This window comes from Pollicipes pollicipes, unplaced genomic scaffold (genome assembly GCF_011947565.3).
Source record: "Pollicipes pollicipes isolate AB1234 unplaced genomic scaffold, Ppol_2.1 Scaffold_4295;HRSCAF=5057_pilon_pilon_pilon, whole genome shotgun sequence".
NCBI classification, from domain to species: Eukaryota; Metazoa; Arthropoda; class Thecostraca; order Pollicipedomorpha; family Pollicipedidae; genus Pollicipes; species Pollicipes pollicipes.
Window position 1 is genome coordinate 28,893,030 of NW_023596461.1, and position 21,624 is coordinate 28,914,653.

Consider the following 21,624-nt stretch of genomic DNA (forward strand, 5'->3'; position numbering starts at 1 on the left):
TGTCTGCCCGACGACGAGTCGCTCTGATGGAGGCGCCGGCCGCCCACGCCGGCGCGGCGGCGGCGAGCAGGGAGGTGGCGTCGGCGGCGGCTCTCGCCACCAGGCTCAAGAACTGACGGAGCCGACTGGCGGGGGTGGCGGCGTTGTGCTCCGGCCGCCGAGCCGGCAGTCTTGGCGCAGAGATTCCTAGTATATGCATGGTGACGTTCAAACATAGTTCAAATGACAGTTTTAGATTGATGGCTATGGTGTTAGGCATGCGACGGGGGAGCGGAGCTGTTGTCGTGTTCCATTTCCACGTGACACGGTGGTTGCCAGATCAAGTCTGCCGCTTTATTCCGATTGGCTGATGCTGCCGAATGCTCAGTTTCAGACATGGCTCCGTGCCGACTTTGAAACGTTATATTGTAATTATCTATCAAGTTGTTGAGGAGTGCTCTGATTAAGCTGCTTGTTGTTGGTGCTCTTCATGCATATTGTCCAATCCACTGCCGGTCGAACCAGTCGCCAAGGGCGAATGGTAAGCGTGCGCGACCCCAACTGTTGAGTTGAGTGCCGACTGTTTGCGATGAGTGCCTCATACACATTCTTGCGTATTTTCTGAGGGCGACGCCGCTCAGAGGCCAAATAAGTCGCTCTTCCCAGCTCTCATCTGCTGACTTGCCGCCACTCTCCGTGTTCCTCCGACCCGACTTCTCGTTTGAGCCAGTCGCAGCTTGCCAGTGTGTAGTGGTTGGCGCCTCCAGAACTGCCGTCTCCCGTCCCTTCGCATCGCACCGCACCGGCCACCAGCGCCCATTCACTGCCCTCTGCCGCACTGGCGCCGACGTCCGAGTGAGAGGCGTCACATGCGGATCTCCCGGCAGCATGAGACTGAAGCTGCTCGCGACCCGCGCGGCCACTTCCAGCCTGGTGCGCCAGATTGTTCGTCACTTTGTTATTTGCCAGTGCGGAACTGCCATATTTTCCAAGCCAGTGCCAAGACTACGAAATGCTGCAGCTGGGAAGGCTACGGAATCAGAGCGCGACAATGATGCGGACGTGGTTATTTGCTCGCGGACACAGACTTGCGGCGCGTCCCACAAATTCATTTCAGCGACCTACCGCTGCCACTCTTTTTCCCTCCATTCCGTTTCGCTCTCCCCATTCTCCTCTCCATCCTTTATCTTTCTCTCCCGCTCGCTCGTCGTCCCCAGCCGCGTCCTCGTAGCTACCCACGGCGAAGTACCACGGGTTGAAATGTTTAGCCATAACCGCCGCTGTTGGCCATTCCCTCGCGCCAAACGGCTCGTGCCAATCGGTGCTGATGTTCATGTAGAGGAGCTATGAGCTGGCGCGACTGGCGAGGCGGAGCTTTAAGGCGGGCGGCCGGCTCTGGGCAGACCACTGCGTATGTTCCTGCGAGGAGGGTGGCGGGGCGCTGTCGCGGCCCGCGTCGAGAGGGGGGTGGGGGTGGAGCCTCGACGGCGCGCGCTGCCAATCGGCGGAGGTGCTCGGAGCTGACGGCACTCCGCCGGGTCCGCGCCGTCGCTGGCCGATCGTGACCCGCCTTTAGAGGCGGGGATCATCCTGGTCCCTGGATGTGACAGCTAACTCGAGGTCGTTGAATGCGCCTTTCAGTGACGAGATTCTGCCGTGGGCACCAGCCTCAGATAGTTCCACACCAGCACATTTGGACGCTCTTCAGCTGCAAGTGACCCATGGTGTTCGATTAGAGCAGGTTTGTGGTATGGTCCATTGGTCGGTGTTCGGCCGTGACCATTGGGTTCATTTTAACCAAGACGTGCCAACGGTCAGAGCGCCTCAGCAGTTTTCAGTGCCAAACGAACGCAGGATTCAGGTCTGACAGGCTGGGGAAAAAAGTTTACACCTATGCGCGCCCTTTGCAAGATTCTGCCTGCGCTGCATTGTTTTAGCCGGATGCTGTGGGGTTTGAGATGAATGTGGTTGAAGTCAAAGGGCCGCGGAAACGGCATAGAGCTCTACGGAGTTTCGAGGACAGGGTATTGTTTTTACCCGATGACGACGCAGTATGACTATGATCTTTCGCCAAGGACCATCACATGTTCTTAGTGTTCAGCAACGTAAACTATGGACAGACAAAGACGTACAGTTTATAAGGGCTTGGTGGGTTTTGTTCATGCTTCCATCTTGCTTTCTTTCCCGAGGAGCCCTGTCAAGCCCTCCAAATCACGGTCAGAAGTAAATATGTCAGAAGGACTGCTCTTCGATGACAGAGGCGCCGTGGTGCTCCGACCCCCGCCCTGGCGCTATCCGCACCGGCCGACTGCCAGGTCCCGCTGACCCATCACTGCCACGCATCACTCCACAGCGCACGCTGTCGGCCCAGCCTGCGGTGCAACGGCGCCCCCCCCCCCCCCCGAGCCGGGTGGACGGCTGTTGCAGCGCCGCCACGACGACGACCGCGGCAGAAGCCGTCCACCGCCAGACGGCACAGGCGCGACAGCCCGGCAGGCGACGACTGAACGGGGGTGGAGAGGTCGCGCGAGGCGGCGAGGCCGCAACTGCAATGGCGCCGATTGTAAGAGACTGCTGCGCATAATAAACCTCATCTGACAGTACGGCCTGTCGCTGTGGCGGGAGAAGAATGATGCACTGTTATCTAGGGGCGGCTCCTGCTGTTACGCTCCAGCTGGTTGCTGGGGTGACCCGAATGGCAGGAATCGTGGACGCATTGGCCTTCACATTCTGATGGATTTCTGTTATCACTTCCGGCACAAGCTGCAAACAGCAGCTGACACAGACAGGCCATGATCGTAAATATATTATCGTCTCACTGCCGGCCTCGTCCATTCAGACGTTTCATCTGTGAGTGGAGGGTTTGTTGTTGACATCTGCCACTAGTGCCAACACCTAGAGTCGTTCCTTGTCAATCGTAACGCAAGACAATGCAGCTTGATAGTTGCAGCAGTGCATTATTCAAGATGCTGTTCACACAGGGTATGTAACATCGCTGCATTTATTGTGCAAAATGCTATCCTAAACAGTTGGCGACCATGGCAGTGAATTCTCAGCACTCCGTGTGTGCGTACATCCTGCCAGAACGTGTAACGGTAATCGGTAATCACCGGTAATCAAACGGTAATCACCCGTCAGCAACGGAATCGTGTCAGAGTTCCCCCGTCAGAATCGTGTCGGACTGCTCCCGCCAGAATCGTGTCAGAATGCTCCCGCCCAATGCCCGCAGCTCACAGCTCACCGCGATATCATAATCAGACCTCGACGCTACGAGAACCCCAAGAACCTGTGCGTACATCACACGTGTCTTCACACCATCCTCGGCGGGATCAGAGCGGGCGAACCCGCCAGTCCATAATTGGGCACACTGCTTAATCGAATGGTCCGCCATTTGACGCTTCACTTCTTATACTTGCACGTGGTGGACTTGATCTCGTCATTGGTGGTCGACTCAGCGTGCTGCCGCAGGTCCTGGTGCCCCTGCGTCACGCCCCACTCGTCGGGCTTGGACAGCGCTGCCGAATACGGCCGGCCGGACGACGGGTTCAGATTCTCCCAGTACTCGCGGTTGGCGCGCGCGCGCACCCACGGCTTGGTGTGCAGCATCAGACCGCCACCCCACATGTCGTGTTTGTCGTGCGACGCCGGCATCTTGCCGCGCTCCTTCTGCAGCTCCTCGGCTACGGCGCGGATATGGTACGACTGGATCTTGCAGCAGCCACCAATGTAGCGAATGCCCATGTCGTAAGCCTGGCGCGCGTATCGGTGCATGTCCCAGCGCGTCATGATGCGCGGCTCCAGACCTGTGCCGAGAACCGGTCGTGAGGTCAGCCGGGATCTGCGGTGCACACGGGCTCGTGGTAGGGACAGGAACCCACAGCAGGCGTGGGGGATAGGGGGGCTCACATGAGCCGGAGGCTCGTGAGATGAGCCGGGACCTGCAGTGAGACGGGCTCGTGGTAGGGCCGTGACCTGCAGTCAGCAGTGCTCGTGATAGGGCCGTGACCTGCAGTCAGCAGTGCTCGTGATAGGGCCGTGACCTGCAGTCAGCAGTGCTCGTGATAGGACCATGACCTGCAGTCAGCAGAGCTCGTGATAGGGCCGTGACCTGCAGTCAGCAGTGCTCGTGATAGGGCCGTGACCTGCAGTCAGCAGTGCTCGTGATAGGGCCGTGACCTGCAGTCAGCAGTGCTCGTGATAGGACCATGACCTGCAGTCAGCAGAGCTCGTGATAGGGCCGTGACCTGCAGTCAGCAGTGCTCGTGATAGGGCCGTGACCTGCAGTCAGCAGAGCTCGTGATAGGGCCGTGACCTGCAGTCAGCAGAGCTCATACCATTAACCTAGACCCGGAAGGGTAGAAGCTCGTGATCTAGTGCACGACTGGGAACTGAGAACTGAGCCGGTGCACCCTTTAAATGCGATAGGATAGGGCCAATACCTAAACGATTGCCATCCTCCCCAAAGGACAGAGCGATGGGTTTGACACAAACAGCAACGCGACTCATTAAACGACACGGACTAACGAACATGTGGCACCACCCAGCATAAAACCACCTGGCTGGAGCCAGACGTAACCAGACGGAATGGCAAACGGAGTGCCCGCACTCGCAACTCGGCGCCGCCAGGAGAAATCGACGCTCTCACCGAACCGCGGAGTCATCGCCGATTATAAGCGTTGTGTGAGGCGCCGACGAAATGGGTCTGCCAAGGGAGTCACAGTCACGGCACTCACCGAAGGGGAACTCCGGCAGATCGATGAAGCCCTGCTTCTTGGCGTCTGGCGTCCAGATGCCCAGCGGCTGCACCATCAGGTACACCTTGATGCCGGCGGCATCCAGCGCCTTCTTCATCAGCGCCATGGCGTCGAGGGAGACGAACGGGTCGAAGTGGCAGTTGACACCGACCACGTCCGCGCCGGCGCGCGCCATGCGGACGGCGCACTCGCCGGCAGACACGCCGTGGAGATCGCCCTCGGGGCCGATGCACATGCTGGCGCACACCGGCAGGCCGCTCTCAATCAGCGACTCGATGGCCCACTCCATCTCCTCGATGTGCTCATAGTACTGCGGGCAGATGGCCGTCACAGGCCGTCTGGTAAGGGGAGTGGGGGTGGAGGTCGCACGGGAAAACGGCATTTCTGCTCGTCCGAAGGATTACTGACGATTGGTTCTAAATGGAGAAACATATCTTAATTTTCTTCAGAGGGTATCAGTCTCCGGCGCAGGTATCACCAAACCACGTATTTCCAACTGGCTATTCCGACGCCTTACCTCAGCAATCAGGAAGTCGACTTTGTTTTCCACGAACACGTCCACCTGCCTCTTGAACTCGGCCTGCGTCTTCTGCTTTCCCAAGCCGCTGAGGTAGGTCGGGGTCTGCGAGATGCCTCCGGCCACCAGGGCGTCGCCCTCGTTCGCCACCTCTCGAGCCAGGCGGCATGCGGCGTCGTTGACCTGGCGACACTAGCGCCCCACACGGCCGCGGTTACAGCGTGATCAACTTGCGCGTCCTGAAGATGTCGATAAATTTCCAAGTTTTTAAATCTACTTTTACTGTTTTTGTTATTTTTTAAAGGTTTATTTCGTCCATAGCCCAGCCCTGAGAAAGACAAGCGAAGAAGGCGATTCTATCTAAAACACTTACATTCACAGCTTCAGGCTCCCATGCAGTCACAGATCCGGTGTACCAATCCCACAGACCCTCAAATTGCCCAAACTCACGGTGAACTTGACTCCGGCCTGGTTGCCACGGTTGTTTAGTTTGTCATCGGACGCGTAGAAAGTAAAGGTCTGCATGACGTCAGAGCCCGAACGCAGGAACTCCCGGTGAAGGCCTTTCACTGTGCACGGGATCACACAAATTGAGCGAGCTGCAGCGGTCCCCCAGACGCTCTGTCAGTCTTCTAGTCCCGCAGACGGCCAGTCAGTCAGGTATACAGGATCTTGAGCCAGTCAGTCAATCAGTCGGTCAGACATACAGGATCTTGAGCCAGTCAGCCAATCAGTCAGTCAGGCATACAGGATCTTGAGCCAGTCAGCCAATCAGTCAGTCAGACATACAGTATCTTGAGCCAGTCAGCCAATCAGTCTGTCAGACATACAGGATCTTGAGCCAGTCAGCCAATCAGTCAGTCAGGTATACAGGATCTTGAGCCAGTCAGCCAATCAGTCGGTCAGACATACAGAATCTTGAGCCAGTCAGCCAATCAGCCAGTCAGACATACAGGATCTTGAGTCAAACACAGTCAGGCATACAGGATCTAAGTCAAACACAGTCAGGCATACGGGACCTTGAGCCAGTAAGCCAATCAGTCAGTCAGGCATACAGGATCTTGAGTCAAACACAGTCAGGCATACAGGATCTTGAGCCAGTCAGCCAATCAGTCAGTCAGACATACAGGATCTTGAGTCAAACACAGTCAGGCATACAGGATCTTGAGTCAAACTCAGTCAGGCATACGGGACCTTGAGCCAGTCAGCCAATCAGCCAGTCAAGTATTCAGGACCTTGAGCCAGTCAGTCAATCAGCTATTCAGGCATACAGGATCTTGAGCCGAACACAGTCAGAGATACAGGATCTTGAGCCTAACACAGCCAAAGATACAGGATCTTGAGCCAGACAGACGGTCAGGTGTACAGGATCTTAGGTTTGTCAGTCAGTCAGCCAGTCAGGTATAATGACCTTCAGACACTCAACCGGTCGTTGTCAGTTCGTTCCACACGGGTCAGGCCATATGAGCCAAACGTGCCTGCGATGTATCAAAAGACAGGATGGCAAAAGCCTGCTCCATCCTATTCGGGTAAGCGGCACCGCACGTAGTCGCCATCTGACCAAGAATGCTAATCAGCTCAGAAAGGGGATTCATTTGAGAAAAAAAACACAATAAGTTCGGTGAATGGGAACACCAAAAACGATAACATCCGTTGATGCCGAACCACGGATGGTTGTTTCCACATATGTTAACATGTCAACACGTACAACTGAAGACGCCTGTCCTGTAACAGCGCGTGACCACACACCGCGAGCGTGGCACGGCTCAAAGCCACCACCTACCAGCTTCCGGAAATTCAACGCACGCCTCCGGGGTCCAAGGGCCGGCCTTGACGTATCCCCGTTTCTCCAGCTCGAACACGAACCCTCCATCTCCGATCACCACCTCGCCGGCGTTCAGCCGCTCCAGCAGACCCTGTGGGCAGCGTCGAGCCGTGGCGGCGCCGGCTGGGTGGTACAGACCGCCGGGGCTGCCACACGGTCGTGGTGCGTCTGTGCTGTACGCCGCCGGGGCGGCCACACGGCCGTAGTGCGCCTGTGCTGTACGCCGCCGGGGCGGCCACACGGCCGTAGTGCGCCTGTGCTGTACGCCGCCGGGGCGGCCACACGGCCGTAGTGCGCCTGTCTCGGCCGCTGCAGCAATCTCCAAGCCATGACGCCTTTCACGAGGACAGGATATCTCGTCTCCAGCTTTCGAAAAGTTCACCAAAATACAGGGCGTGGATGCTAAATGGATACGGCATCAGAAGGCATGTGAATGGCATGTGGATATGGCATCAGAAGGCATATGAATGGCATGTGGATACGGCATCAGAAGGCATATGAATGGCATGTGGATACGGCATCAGAAGGCATATGAATGGCATGTGGATATGGCATCAGGCGCTTGTCGGGAAAGGAAGTTTAAGTGCCTGGCGACACCACAAAGGTTCCCGACCTCATGCTCAAAGGGTGGCGAGAACTCACGACCATAATTATGCTTTTGGTCAAAGGAATTCATTGGCTGAGGGTAATTTTTACACGTGGACGCCGACAAAAGCCATCGTCCGTTGTAATGATTGGGTGCTGTCTGAAACTGGCTAATCGCTATTGTATTTTTCGTAATCGTAGCCGTGGAGGAGAATGAACCTGATAATGCTCAGGCTACGAAGAGGTACCATTAATTTGGGAGGCCCGTCACGAACAAGGAGAGGTCTCAAAAAGGCTAGGATCTGAGGATCTGTGGTGAGAAGGTAATCCAAGGATCTGTGACAGCATCGGGATCCGGTAGGAAGTCAACGACGTGGTCGATAGATGATCCCGCCCTGCACTATGGAGGTCCTCGGTTACTTAATTATGTGGTACAGCTGGAGGCCCTCGCTCGTAATGGATACGATGCAACAATAGATGCGATGGATACGGTGCCATCGTCGTATAGGCCCTCATGCCTATCGACGATCTCCGTCGTTAATAGGCATGAGGGCCTATACGACAAAGGAAGTGGTCCCCCTTCCGAACAAAATTCACGCGGCAGTGTCTGTCGCGACTGAGAGGGGGCCGTTGGCTAGGACAGGGGGAGGGGAGGGCTGTATTTCTATCCCGGCGACAGGGCGGAACTGTCTGTAACAGGAACTTTCCGCAGGTCGGCACGCGAGAACGCCATGCTGACATGGGACGCTTATTGGGTTAGAGGATCAAACGGCTCATCCAGCTCATCACTGCGACGTTGCCACCAGTCCAGCCCAGCAGGGGCCCTCGTTGGCACCACCCTCCCAGACCCCGCGCGCGATCCTGAGAACTCCGCGCGTTTGCGCGATTATTTCAACAACATCCCCTCACGCGACCCCAGGGCCTGGCACATGGTCAACGACCGGGGAACTGCTGGCCGTCCAGGAATAGCGCCCCGCTGCCGGCGAGGTGGGCCCACCGGGCCGCATCTGGGACGCGCGTGGCGTGGGGCCAGTCGTCCACGTGGTCCCCCCACCCACAGCCTTGCTTCCCGGTGCAACAGCACGATCAATACCGGTTGGGTTAGTTCGGTCGCAGCGGCCCTCGGAATGTACTGCGACAGACACAGCCAGGTGCTGGTAGCTGCGGACGACCATTGGCGGGCTGACTAGGAGCGGTAGATGGCTGCCGGCTGGCTGCAGCTGGGCGGACCGCAGGGTAAATGTTAAACGGACACACCGCTGTCATGCCAGTATGTGGTTCGCTGAAAACAGGGCAAAAAGCTTGCAATCAGCGTGCTGCTGTATTATTTATTGGGATATTTAAAGTCCCAAGAGAAGAGCACCGAGAGCCCACAACGAACGTGAGCCGGCGGCCGCCATCAAGCCTGCGCTGAATGAGCTCCAAGTGGTGAGCGACATGTTTACTTCCTTGCTGCGATCATATGCCTAACACAGCAGTCAGCTGACAGCTGTCTCGACGGTCAGTAGGCTATAAGGCGACCGTGCTGTGTTTGGCGTGGCGTTAACAGAGTACCGCCGTGATCGTGCATGGCAAATGACGAAGAAAAACCGTTCGTAAGCTGAAATGGCACTGCGCTGGTTGGTCAGTGGGCTGAGACTGCGAGCAGAGAAGCTAGACCTGAGATGTAGCTAGACTAGACCCCCATCGCGTCTGAGTCTGGGCGCCAAGGTCTGGGCCCATTGCCACCTAAGCAGGGCATTCCAAATGCTTTGAGAAAATGATGCATCCATGACCACCAGCCTGGTGACGCCGCCGCTTACCCATACTGAGCAAGGGCGAGTCCACGTCACCGCACATGGTAATGTGCGGCGGGCATGTATGCGGCGGTGGTATGCCCGCCGCACATTACCACGTGCGGCGGACATGCGCGCGCTGACGTGGGCTTGACAAATGGACAAACAAGTGCTTGATTTTAAGAAAGGAAGGCCTTCAGCTCCTGGTTTTTCGGCATAATGAGTTCCAAGTTCTTATATTAAGCTAACGACTCTCAGTTCAGTACATACCAAGGAGCGCTAGTTAAACGACGTTGTAGTACCAACTAACGATTGTATTGGCGTTAATCAATATTTCGAGCTATGCTCATCCTTAAGAGTACTCGTTAAAAGCTCCTCGAGCACTCATCAAGAGCGAGAACAAGAACAAAATCGCCATTTAACACTACAGCGTGATTTAACCAGTAGCTCCTGGCATATTCCAGGCCATCGACTTAGCACAACTTTGAGCTCATAGTTACTACGGTAATAAATACTCAGTGCAGTTCCGTGGACACCCACACCCGAGGCCAAACGCCATCTGCACCCATTGAAGACTACTGCCGGATCGCGGTCCGGCCAGCCGCGGTCACAGACCGACCGCGACCCCACGTGACCCGAGCCGCTGCGGGCGAGAACTGACGGCTAGACGAGACCCGACGCCCCTAGGGCGGGTCTGCGCCCGCTCGCCGCCTACGCACTGCGCAACAGCGAGGAGCAAACGTCCTGGTTGTCATTCATACGTACAGTCGTTGTTTCATGGAACGAAATGTTTTCTATTCAACTCATTGATACCATACGCCATCCTGATCATTATTCACGCGTCTTTTCATAGCATCCACTGGGGACGTATAATTTCGCGCTTGCGAAGGCTCCCCAATCCCAACAGCACACCGACATGTGGCCAGCCTGCGACCCCAGCTGCCATTACTGAGTCCCACCGGTGCGGCGAGGACATCGCGCCGAGAACAGGTCACCAGCATCAAAACTCCAGAATGTTGAGCGTGGGACTCCCTGCGCAGTGCGCCAACGCACCTCGACTCCCTGTAGTGCGTTGGTGTGTCGTGAACTCCGGTCCGCGCCGCGCGCTGGCGTAGTTCGCAAAGCGTGTCGAACAGCTTTGGTAACGCTGCCGCAGTTGATGTGTGTTGGAACTCACGTGGGTTCATTACATGGTGGCCACGTGTATCTCCGAGCTGTGGGCTAGGACTGGACCCCACTAGCTTGTTTACTACTAGGATGCATTTTGTGGTGTGTTGAGTGGTATAAGTGTTCGCCTCTGTACGTCATACACAGAGCGTACTTCATACCAAGAAGTGTTAGGAAGGTAAAGACTGCCAAATTAATCGACTGGCATGGAATGTTCAGCACGATCGACTCCCGCCCCACCAACCGGCGTATTCGTAAAATTGCTTAACGACACGCGGGAAGCCCTAACTCAACAATGCATGTAAACACGGGTGAGCCCTATTTCCAATGGCCAACGGACTAGATACGGGAGGATTGCCCTTACTGATCCCGTCATACGCAGGGCGCCGACCTGCTTGCCCTACCAGACACCACCGCGTTCCCTCGTTCCATTACTGACAGCGGCTCTGCTGTCGCCCTGCTCCCGTGTAGCGCCTGAGCGGAGCCCAGCACTGGCCAGCGCGCACGTACCTTCTTCACCATGGTGCCACGATGCGTGGTGAGCAGAAGCGTTCTCGTCAGCGGTGCTCCCCGAGCCTTCGCAGCGACCGAACAGGATTGCGCGGCTGAAACCCGCCGCCTTTATTAGGGTTAGAGCTGCAGATGTGCGGCGTTCGGGACCGGCGCCGCTGACCGCCAGCTGTTTGGGGGCGGCCCGGCCGGGCCTTCTGAGCCCCCCACCCCCTTCCCCGATCCGATCGGGTCGCGTGGCAAACACGGCATCGGCAAACGACGAGTAAGCATGAATGCGTGAGAATGGTGTCATAGGCGTTCTTTGCAACAAACTGATGCAACAGCGTCACACCGGGCGTCAGCCATGGGGCACTGCCCCGCTCAATAGCAACGGTGGCGACGCGTAGTGGTCAGGAACAGGCACCTAAGGTAAACAAGCTCTCCACGTGCGCATTGTCGTGCGAACATGACTTACCCCGACGGTGTAGGCGACGGTGTGGTGGACGGGTCCTTCCGGGACAGGTGTAATTATGCATGCTTTTGGGAGGGGAGGGGGTCCGAGCTCCTCCAATACTGACTTGAGCCCCCTCGCTGCCCTCAACGTAAAGATCTCACATTGTTGGCTAGCGCTTCACACTAGTCCTCACCGTGAAATACCACATTGCACTTACACATCGCATTCATACCTCCATACATCGCCACATCCATACATTGTGGTTCAGTTTAGCGCACAGTTGCTCCGCCTGCCACACGGTATAGGTGTGCGGGTCCGGGAGATTTCGTTTAGCGGTCACCGCAGAGCGACCCCGGCACAGCGCACCAGGAAGTGAAAAACGTGTTCACTGCACATGTATATTATATCCACAGCCGCAACCAAGTCGAATAGTTCTCAAATCGTTATTGTCCAGACCCAAACACAGTCATTCACCTTGGAAATAGCCAGCACAATCAATTAAAATCAATCGTGCGTTTAATACAAGTCAGATTTTTGCGTGCAATCATTTACAAACACCTAAAGGAATCCCCCCCCCCCCGTAAAGGCCGCAGAGTCCCACCCTCCTTGGACCGTCCTCATGAACCTACCCCAGAGGGGCCACGGTGCGGAGTGCTTCGAGTGGCCGAGATCCACGGCTTACATAGGGTGTGCGTCGGACTGATACAAGCCTTTCGATTGCACATGCGCACCACCCTGCTATGACACCTGGAACACCTGATTCGAAGCTCTCTCCATCCCTCAGCGGCTAGCCTCGGCCTACTAATCCAGCGCGGCCGCCACCTGCCACCTAGCAGGAGTTCTTCGAGTCAGCTGAACCTTGGTGCCGTTTGCAGCCGAGCCCGCGCCACACACGAAGGACGGTGCCCGTCCATCGTTCCAAGCGTCCGTACCATGTCGACCGCGGAACGGCAAGCGAGCGTCACACCTCCGTGGGGGAAAATGTTTACATAATATGTTTACAGCAATACCATTCTTTGTTACCAATTACAATACCAATTACATCATAGACCCCACAATGTCTATGATCAAAAAGAGGATACCGCCCTAGAAAAATCCCGAAAAGTTCTCGCAGTCCAGCGAACACCTGGATGCATACTATTTGTATCATGTCCAGTGTGCACCAAATAGTATTCTGTAGCTACCTGATGTTTTTGTCATGCCAACCACTTCATATGATAGACCAGTCTGTAGATGTTCAACAAGCTTGACGCATGATAACACCTGGATGGAGAACAGGGGATAAAGAACAAGGACTTCAATATATGGCCACTTCTAAAAGTTCAAGGATTCCGATGTCTGGCGAGCCCCAGCACTCTAGTCTTACTTTGTTCCTCGTGAAGTTGCCGTCCAGCGGACCTGGGAGGTACTTGGTTGAGGTCCGAGAGATCGGCGACTTGGAGAGCGTGGCACCAACTGTCGGCCGCAACGTCAACATGCAACGGCTGACGTCAAATCGCCAGAGGTGAGCTCAGCACTGTGAAGCCAGTGGGAAAAGGTGAAGAAGCCAGGGCGAGACGACTGGCCGCACTCAGAGCCAGGAGGCGGTCCCTACAGAGAACAACACTAGCGGGACCGTAGCGTGATGGGATCGGACTAGCTCGGTGGGTGCGCTCGCCAGCGCAATCCTGTCGGCGCTCAGTGAACAACGGTGGCCTGTCCCCTAGAGTATCACCGCAAGACATCCAAACGAGAGTCGAAGAACACAACAGTTGAACAGTCAAAGTCTGCTCTCCTCCGTACGTATCTCTTTGCCATGCCCCACCACCACCCACCCACCCCGTACTACGTCCTAGAGACGTACTACCCCCCTTCGTCTGTGGCGCCATCTGTCAGATCGTGAGCCCGGCGCGTGGCGTGATGTAAATCTCCCGGCAGTGGACCGCTTCCGGGACGGCGTGGGCGCGCGTGAGAGAGCTGGGACGGGTAGGATGTAGTGGGAATGAGCACTGATATGAAACCAGGGGAAGGCATCTTCTTAAGTGAAGTGTAACTGAGCCTGTGGTTGCACCTGCCTTGTTTAAAATAAGTAGCGTGGCCAAAAACGCTGCAGCGCTTGATGTCAGATGTGTAAATATAGCAAATGTAAGATGCATTTTTTAAGTGCAAAAGGATGGATCAGAGGAAGAAAAAGAGAGACTGAGGATGCAATCGGTTGGTGAATTTGATGATCGTGAGTGAACTAATATGTTTAACAAACGTTTAAATGATCTCTTGCGCATCGCCACCTTAGCCCAAGATTCCGAAGATGTGGTGTTGAAAGGATTTCAAGATCGAGGTGACTATTGAACACATTACCCATGCAAGCGATTTTTATATAATATGCCTCCGGTCGTTACTGCGGTATTAGAAGCATTTCAGGAAAAGCGCGCACAGATAAAAATTTAGTCCTGGCTCTGGGAACGATACCAACGATTGTGTTTCATTAAAGGGAAACAGTTTTGCTACTAGTTTTTAAAATGTATGACAGCCTGTGACAGAACTTTATATAATTACAAGTTTAATTCACGAACTACCAAGTTCTTGTGACTATCGATCTCGTAATTATGCACCCAAACGCCATGTAAAAATGCAAATACCTTGCGACAAAGGAGACGATGCCCGAGACATTTAACTGAAGGGAATTTGTCATCAGATATCTCAGCCGCTTGTCGAGCTGTGAGGACCACTCACGGAGAAGCGAGCGATATCCTGCAATGGAATAGTAAATAGCTACCTACACACATGGAAAAAAGATACAAGGTGTCACAATCACAAATTACTGCAAAGCTCAGGAAATTTGTGTGTGAAAACAATTCCCTGCGCACGTGAACAAAAAAAAAAATATGTGAATTTTTCAATCAACAAAGCTATCGTGGCTGCGATTCGTATTTATACGCTGGCAGAAACAGAAGTAAAGCCTGGTTTTGTCTCGAGTCGCATTAATTCAGCGACAATTTAGCTATGAAGCAACCGAAATTTATATAGTTACTTTCGGATTGGTGTTCCTTATGACTGCAGCCAACTGATCGCGCGTGGTTAAGTTGGTTAAATTTACCAAGTATTGCACCACTGCCGTACAATTTTAAATCCAACAGTGATTCTTATGCCCGATGTGCAAGCCCCGTTACAAGGAGTTGAACACGTTATGACGACGCTTACTCAGCATAGTTCATAAAGACCGACCGATGTAGATTAGAACGAAAGTTACACCCCTTACTAACTTGTCACTATATGGGCAACTGTCAGCATTTGGTTTCCTGATGTTTGAATCACGATACAGCGTCAATAGATAAAACTCTTCCCCAGCCCCATTAGCGCAGCAGAGTTTCAAGAAAACACGAGAGTCTTCATTAATGCATTCCTCTCAAGGGTAAGAACATGGCAAAAGTTCAGTCCTGTAAAAGAGAGAAGCCTCGCAACGCGTTGGTCTCGCACGGGTACATGAAACAACGACACAGGTGCATATAGCCATGATTATGTGAGTGGAACGTGGACAAGTGGCATTGCTGTCAGTAACGGATGGCTTACTAATTTATCACAAAATATTCCGGAATGCATTCACAAAACTCGTTTCTGGAGGGCAGAGAGGTGCATGGGGCCAATTGAGCCACGTTCAGGTATAACTTAGTCACGAAACTCGAAGTGCAAGTTTGAAATAGGATACGTCCGGGCGGACACAGTAAAGCAGGGTGTGCCGGGAGAACCACAGTCGGCCGGACACGGCACACCACGGCGTGCCGGGCAAACGTGGGGGGGTGGGGGGTAGGTGGGGGGGGGGGGGGGGCCCCGGGGGGTTTTTCGAAAAATGCCGCCAACGGCATTCTGGCTGGCAGAGATCCTATTGAGCGTCACGTGGCGTCAGTGGGGTGGGGGGGGGGGGGGGGGGGGGGGGAAAAGGGGTGGGGTGGGAGGGAGGGGGGGGGGGGGGGGGGGGGGGCGGGGGGGGGGGGGGGGGGGGGTGGGGGGGTGGGGGGGGGGGGGGGGCGGGGGGGGGGGGGGGGGGGGGGGGGGGGGGGGGGGGGGGGGGGGGGGGGGGGGGGGGGGGGGGGGGGGGGGGGGGGGGTGGGGGGGGGGGGGGGGGGGGGGGGGGGGGGGGGGGGGGGGGGGGGGGGGGGGGGGGGGGGGGGGGGGGGGGGGGGGGGGGGGGGGGGGGGGGTGGGTGGGGGGGGGGGGGGGGGGGGGGGGGGGGGGGGGGGGGGGGGGGGGGGGGGGGGGGGGGGGGGGGGGGGGGGGAGGGAGGCGACCGAGCTGCCTGTTTCGCAACGCTCGCAACGGTGCGGTGGACCACTGCCACGAGCTACAGAGAAGGTACGCATGAACGTGGTCTTGCATTGATACTTGCTGTTTTTTTCTACGCAGCAAAAAATAAAAACCCATTTGTATATATAGTCAGGAATGTGGGAGCATAAGTTCTATCAACATTGTAAGACACCATTGTGCGCGTCTTCGACGGCCAGCCGTGATCACTGACCGCGCATAGCCACAGCGGCGGCGACTTCCGGTGCCCCATCGCCGTCGCGTGCGCGTGGCGTGCGCACGGTCCGCCCCGCGCCACTGCGCCGGCCGGTGTGCGGCCTCCGCCAGTCGTCACGACCGTCCCGACCGTCATGCCGCCAACAGCGTCATCCGCGACTGCCATCCGTCGCGGCCTGAGCGGTCTCAGCTGACACGGCACACGGCTTTGCCCCGCGCAGCCTCCCGGCCGCCAGCACGGCGAGAGACGCACCTGTCTGATATTGGATTTTTGTGTGATTTAGCGCGACGTAGGGAGTCGGTTCGGTTCTTGTATGCGGGGGGTCGGGTCGGTTGGTCGGGCCCGCAGCAACCACCGGTCATCACCAGCCAGGACGGCCTGTCCGTCCCCATCTCACATTGTTAAGGCTGGCCTACCACCGCTGCCAACTGCCGCGGTTGGCCCGTGACGGTCCGTAACGATCTGGTGACGTTTGACCTGACCCAGAGTCACCATGTTCTGGAAGGAATGGGATATCGACCACGGTGCGTTACTCGGTGAAAATTTCGTGGTGATCTGCCCCTTAAGCCTGAAGCATAGGTTTTCTGCAGCGTGATTTTGGTCGGCGTCGGCAGGTTTCTGTCGTTTCCGCCTGACCCAAAGTCATCATGTTCTGGAAAGGACAGATAATGAACCATGGCGCATCGATAAGTATAGGTTTCCAGTCGATCGATTTTGTGGGTTCGAGGGCCCTTGGGTGGTTACTCCGATAGTCCCTCTCGGCTATCTGAAACGTCATTTCCGACGGAGAAGGCTCTCAGGCACAGACTGTGGCTAAAGAGGGGTTGGTCAGTGGGTGGGAGGGCTCAAGTCAGGCACAATACTGGCCATGCTTTACCCCAAGGACCCCAAAAATGGCTTTTCGAAGCTCTTTCTTGGGAAGGGTCGCCAAAACGTGTTCTGAAAACCCTCGTGGGTGTACCGAAACAATGACTAAATTCGGCTTCTTGCTTATCCCGATCCTTAACATTCTGTCGTCTTTTGGATGGAATCCTCCTTAGACACAACTCCAGACTTAGACTTCAAATCCTCCATACGAGCCAAAATTTAAGCATTGAGTGAAGCGCGAATGACAAATGGAGCGTGGGAATATGTTCAGTGTCCTAGAATTGCCGACTTTGGGTGCAAAACAACGCCCTATGAGGAGGAACTTTCACTCCTATTCCCATATTTCATGTGAATTTTTCACTCCTGTCTGCATTGTCTAATCGCACATGTCAAACCCCTATTTCCCTTTCTGAGGTTTTCAGATGACATCCAAAACCGAGCTCACTTGAAACCACCAAGCATAAACGAGCCTCCACAGAACCTTGACACCCATGGCTATATCCTGCCTCACCTACATCTGAATCATGTCTACGTATGCACAAAGCAAAGGCGCCAGGTACCTTCAAGCCCAAGAATCCCGGCGACTCCAACCGCTCCACGCATTAAGTTTGGTTTGTTTACAAAGTGCATGACAATCGGCAGCTGCGTGCCAAATGCAAGGTTTTTATGCATTCTCTTTTTTGTCTAATCACTTCACCCCGAAAGCAGAGCCTGTTGCAAACACCAGCAAGGCCTGGCAGATAATTTTACTCCACGTATTTCCTTTTCCCGAGGAAACCTGACCTCTAAATTTCATCACTCCCAAAATGCAGAAATGAAAAGTTCAAGAAATTTCTTGAAAATTGCATTAACAAGATGAATATCGCTATTTGAGCATCTATGTTAACAGATTTCGAGTCGAATTAGCTGATAACAAAATTTTTCAACAAAAGCATCAGTCTTTTTATTTATTCAACTACTTTTGTTTTTCTTGGTATCATACGAGTGTGATACCACTTTATTCTTCCTTCCTTTTCCATTGCCTTTAGAGGTACCATCTGTTGCTTAAAGTTTTGACCAATTTCTCTGCAAAATGCTCCAATTGCAAACTTGCACGTATTTCATACATAAATTGGATTGATTCGCCAACCGCCCAAGCATGTTTGATATGCATCCAAGAGTAAACAATTCACAGTGAATGAAGGAGACAATTTGAAACACGGGCATTTACTTTTCCGCCATTTTTTCCCGGTTAAAAACACGATTAGCCGTTTTCTTGGCTCATGGCGGTGCTTAAAAATGATAAATTTAAGCCTTTTGAGCCTCCAACCCACCAGGCTACCTGACAAAGCTACCCTAATGCTACCATACAGAGCTTTGGGACAGACCTGACGCATCCAATACAGAAGTGTTTGATGGCGAAATTCTGCCCTCTGGAGATGTATATTATGCACACCTCTCACTTATTTCGCATTTTATTCTCGTAGGTTGGTGGGCATAATTGATATTTAAATTTGGGGGATGAGTGGGATGACTGTCTGCCAGCAGACCATGCAAAAGGTACTGCTTTTTTGAGGGGGGGGGGAGCAGGAAGAAGCCAGTGAGTCTCATGTGGACCAAGTAATTGCTTACCTTACCTGCTTTCAACACACGATTGGTAACCATAGTTAGCCACTTTCTGCTTTAATCCATCGAGTTTTGTCATAAGACAAATTATGATGTCACAAGGCATGCAATGGACTTATTGTTCCATATTCCTGATTATTTGCCCGAAATTTCTTGAAGTGGTCCCCCACGTTTGCTTTAATCAGATGTTTTCTATAGTTGTAATGGTTTGCTGACTGGCAAATGACTGCTCTGTATATATGCACTATATTTTCAACACGGGGATACTCTAAGCTGCATAGCAAGTATAATATGAGTCAAATATTAGTATGTAACAAAAAGTTAGACCATCTTATTTAAAATGCAAAGCCAACATCTCAAACTGTGTCATTAAATATGAATAAACAAGCCTAAATACACGCATTAGCTGCAGCTGAGGAGGCAAGCAGCAATACTGGCATGATCATGTAAAAGTTATGTCACTTTTTGAGAGGAGAGCTTGTTTTGTTGAGCGCACCCATTATTGCCCTTGACGTAGGTTAACCATGTCTGTCAAAATAAGTTGTTCAAAGTGATTTAAAGTGCTTTGATTTGTGTGTTGTCCACTCTGCCTGATGTCAAAACTTTAAAATTACCTGATTTCAATTACAAATCTGATTTCAAAATCAACTTTGCCATGCTTTTGTCACAAAAGTTGCTGTCAACAGATAGGTAAGTTGGGATGGTGTTCAACATATGGCCTACTCTAAGTAAGGTTAAGTTGGTTAAGTGCATGGCAAGTGGCAATAGGGATTATGCAAGAATCAGATACAACTTCTGCTGTGATGCAAACAGGTTAGACAGGATGGGAGGAAGTAAGGCCTCTTTAGGTTAGGCATAGTTACGCTACTTTCATGGGAATAAGCATTGGTATTTTGCAGGAAACAATGACACAATGTTTGCTGTCCCTGACCCTATCTTAACAGAAGCCAGAGGCATGTCTATTGTGTTTGACTTGGTGATGGGCTGATGTGTATGAGTCAAAGTTTCTTTTTGTTTGAGTGTTTTATGCTTGTTGAATTTTCTGTTGTTATTTTGTTATTTAATTCTTTTGTTTTGTTTTGTGTTAAAAGTGCTGTGGAAGGGAAGTGCAAAGTGTAGCATCAGATTATTGGTGTTAATAATTTTGTATGTTCATTATGCTGTCATGAAAATGCTGTGCTTTTATGCATTCTGTTACACTTAAATGACCTAAGACCTTTTGTGAATTGATTTTTTCACTCCGCACGGTCTTTTTACGATGAATTTTTTCACTCTCACCTTAGTTCAAATGCGATTCTACCTCACTGAATATGTTGCCGCTCAACCCGCACTGACATCCGCCAGTGCCAGTTGAAGGACGAAGACTCGTATGTTAATGAGTGAATCACATCTCCACTTTCTCTTTGTTCTACCTTTTCTTATAATACAATCAGCCATTGGCTGGTTCTAGCATTATGAAGTCGGGATTTAAAAGGAGCCACAGCGACCCAACGTCCTTAGGTATAGTGGGTGTCCAGCCTTCTTTAAGTCAGTCCGCAAAGGCGACCTTTATTGACCCATGGGTCGGGGCAGTCATGATCCACACGGTCTACCTGTTTGTGGCTGTTGTATTGATTTCGGCTCGTTGATTGCTGTGGTTGTTATTGCAAATGAACTTGAAAGAATGTGTTGGTTATCGCACCGGTGGTGAAACATTGAAAACTCTGCTACATTTGCTGAACCACAACATATCAGCTCCGGACCTTCTATGCTCTGTGTTATGATCCGGCATGGTAGGGTTTTTGGAGGAAAGGGCGCTTTAGCAGCAGAAAATGGGCAACTTTGAATCTAGTTGATTTATGGGTTAGAAGGTTTGTAACTCATGTGTGATGTTTGTTCATCTCCGGCAGCTATGCTGCGGTGTGAAAGATGACATACTTTTAATTGGGGTTTAAGTAAGCAAACGCGATTTTTTGTTGTTGTAAATGCGTCTTTTTAGGTAAACGGATGAACATGCAGAATTGAACAATGTTGAACTCTGAGTTCGTAGGTCCGACGTGCATGACCCAAATATTCTAAATTTGTCTATTTCCGGTTAGAGGAAATGCTTTTCATATCAAGATATTTAAAGAAGCCTCAGATATGATGAAACAAGCTCATTGATGATTATAAGTACACCTTTCAAGTGGAAAGACTGCTCTAGACAGCGTAATTCTCTGTTAAGGAAATATGCTCATCGATGCGTCGTGATTTAATTACGCCATCGTACCTCGCACATTAATTGAGGGCCAGTTGACGCCCGTTGTACCTGGAAATCGCGCTCACGAACGCCAGGTATGAACGCTTCGACAATTACATTTTTTCTTGGCTTCGATCGTCACATGGCGTATAGAATGGCAAGGTTTGAATGACGTTATTACGACATCATGAATGCCAAAGCGACTTTAAAATACTCTCCCCGATATACCTTTTCCCATGTTTGCGGGCGTGGAGCTCAGAAATTGGAGGGGCTTAGGTTTAAAGGTGGGCACTGTTAGGAACAACACGGAAAGGTCTTTAATGTGACTATTTAAGTTCAAAACCCCATACAAATGTGGAACGTTCCCTTTAAATGAATAACTTGCGGCGGAAAGCGAGCTTCCTGTTGCAATCGGACTTAGGTTAGGTAAGGTATTCTCTTGACGTATGCAACAGCCAAAAATAATAAATTTGGATATTCCCTGGTCACAGACTACGAACTTCAGCCTTAACTCGTTCCTTGCTTATTTGCATCTGGCAAATACGCTACTACGCTAGCTCTAACCCTCACTCGTTCGTTGCTTATTTGCATCTGCCAATCTTCACTCGTTCCTCGCTTACTTGCATCTGCCAAATACGCTACTACGCTAGCTCTAGCCTTCACTCGTTCCTTGCTTACCTGCATCCGCCAAACCGACCTCGGCACGCCGATAGGTGCCCACTTTGTATTGCGATCCAAACTAGTGTTTTGTGTGCGTGCCACCAGCTGGAGATGACAAGTTTTTAGTCTTGTTGGTTAATGCGTCACGAGTTCATTACCCAAATATTCCATTCAAGTGTCTAAGTATTCGGAAATTTTTATTTGCCTCCGCTAACTCGATCACGCTGCGAC

At 52.8% G+C, this 21,624-nt stretch overlaps 1 protein-coding gene across 1 annotated transcript; it reads right to left on the bottom strand.

Annotated features, from left to right (window-relative positions):
- Positions 1-2,770: 2,770 nt before the first annotated feature.
- LOC119096867 (betaine--homocysteine S-methyltransferase 1) lies at positions 2,771-11,184 on the bottom strand. The gene is made up of 6 exons (XM_037219845.1): positions 11,113-11,184; positions 7,034-7,166; positions 5,701-5,819; positions 5,251-5,442; positions 4,713-5,043; positions 2,771-3,782 (listed from the first exon to the last, which is right to left on the bottom strand). The coding sequence occupies exons 1-6, from the start codon at positions 11,122-11,124 to the stop codon at positions 3,379-3,381; spliced, it is 1,191 nt and encodes a 396-aa protein (XP_037075740.1). The 5' UTR covers positions 11,125-11,184; the 3' UTR covers positions 2,771-3,378.
- Positions 11,185-21,624: the final 10,440 nt, after the last annotated feature.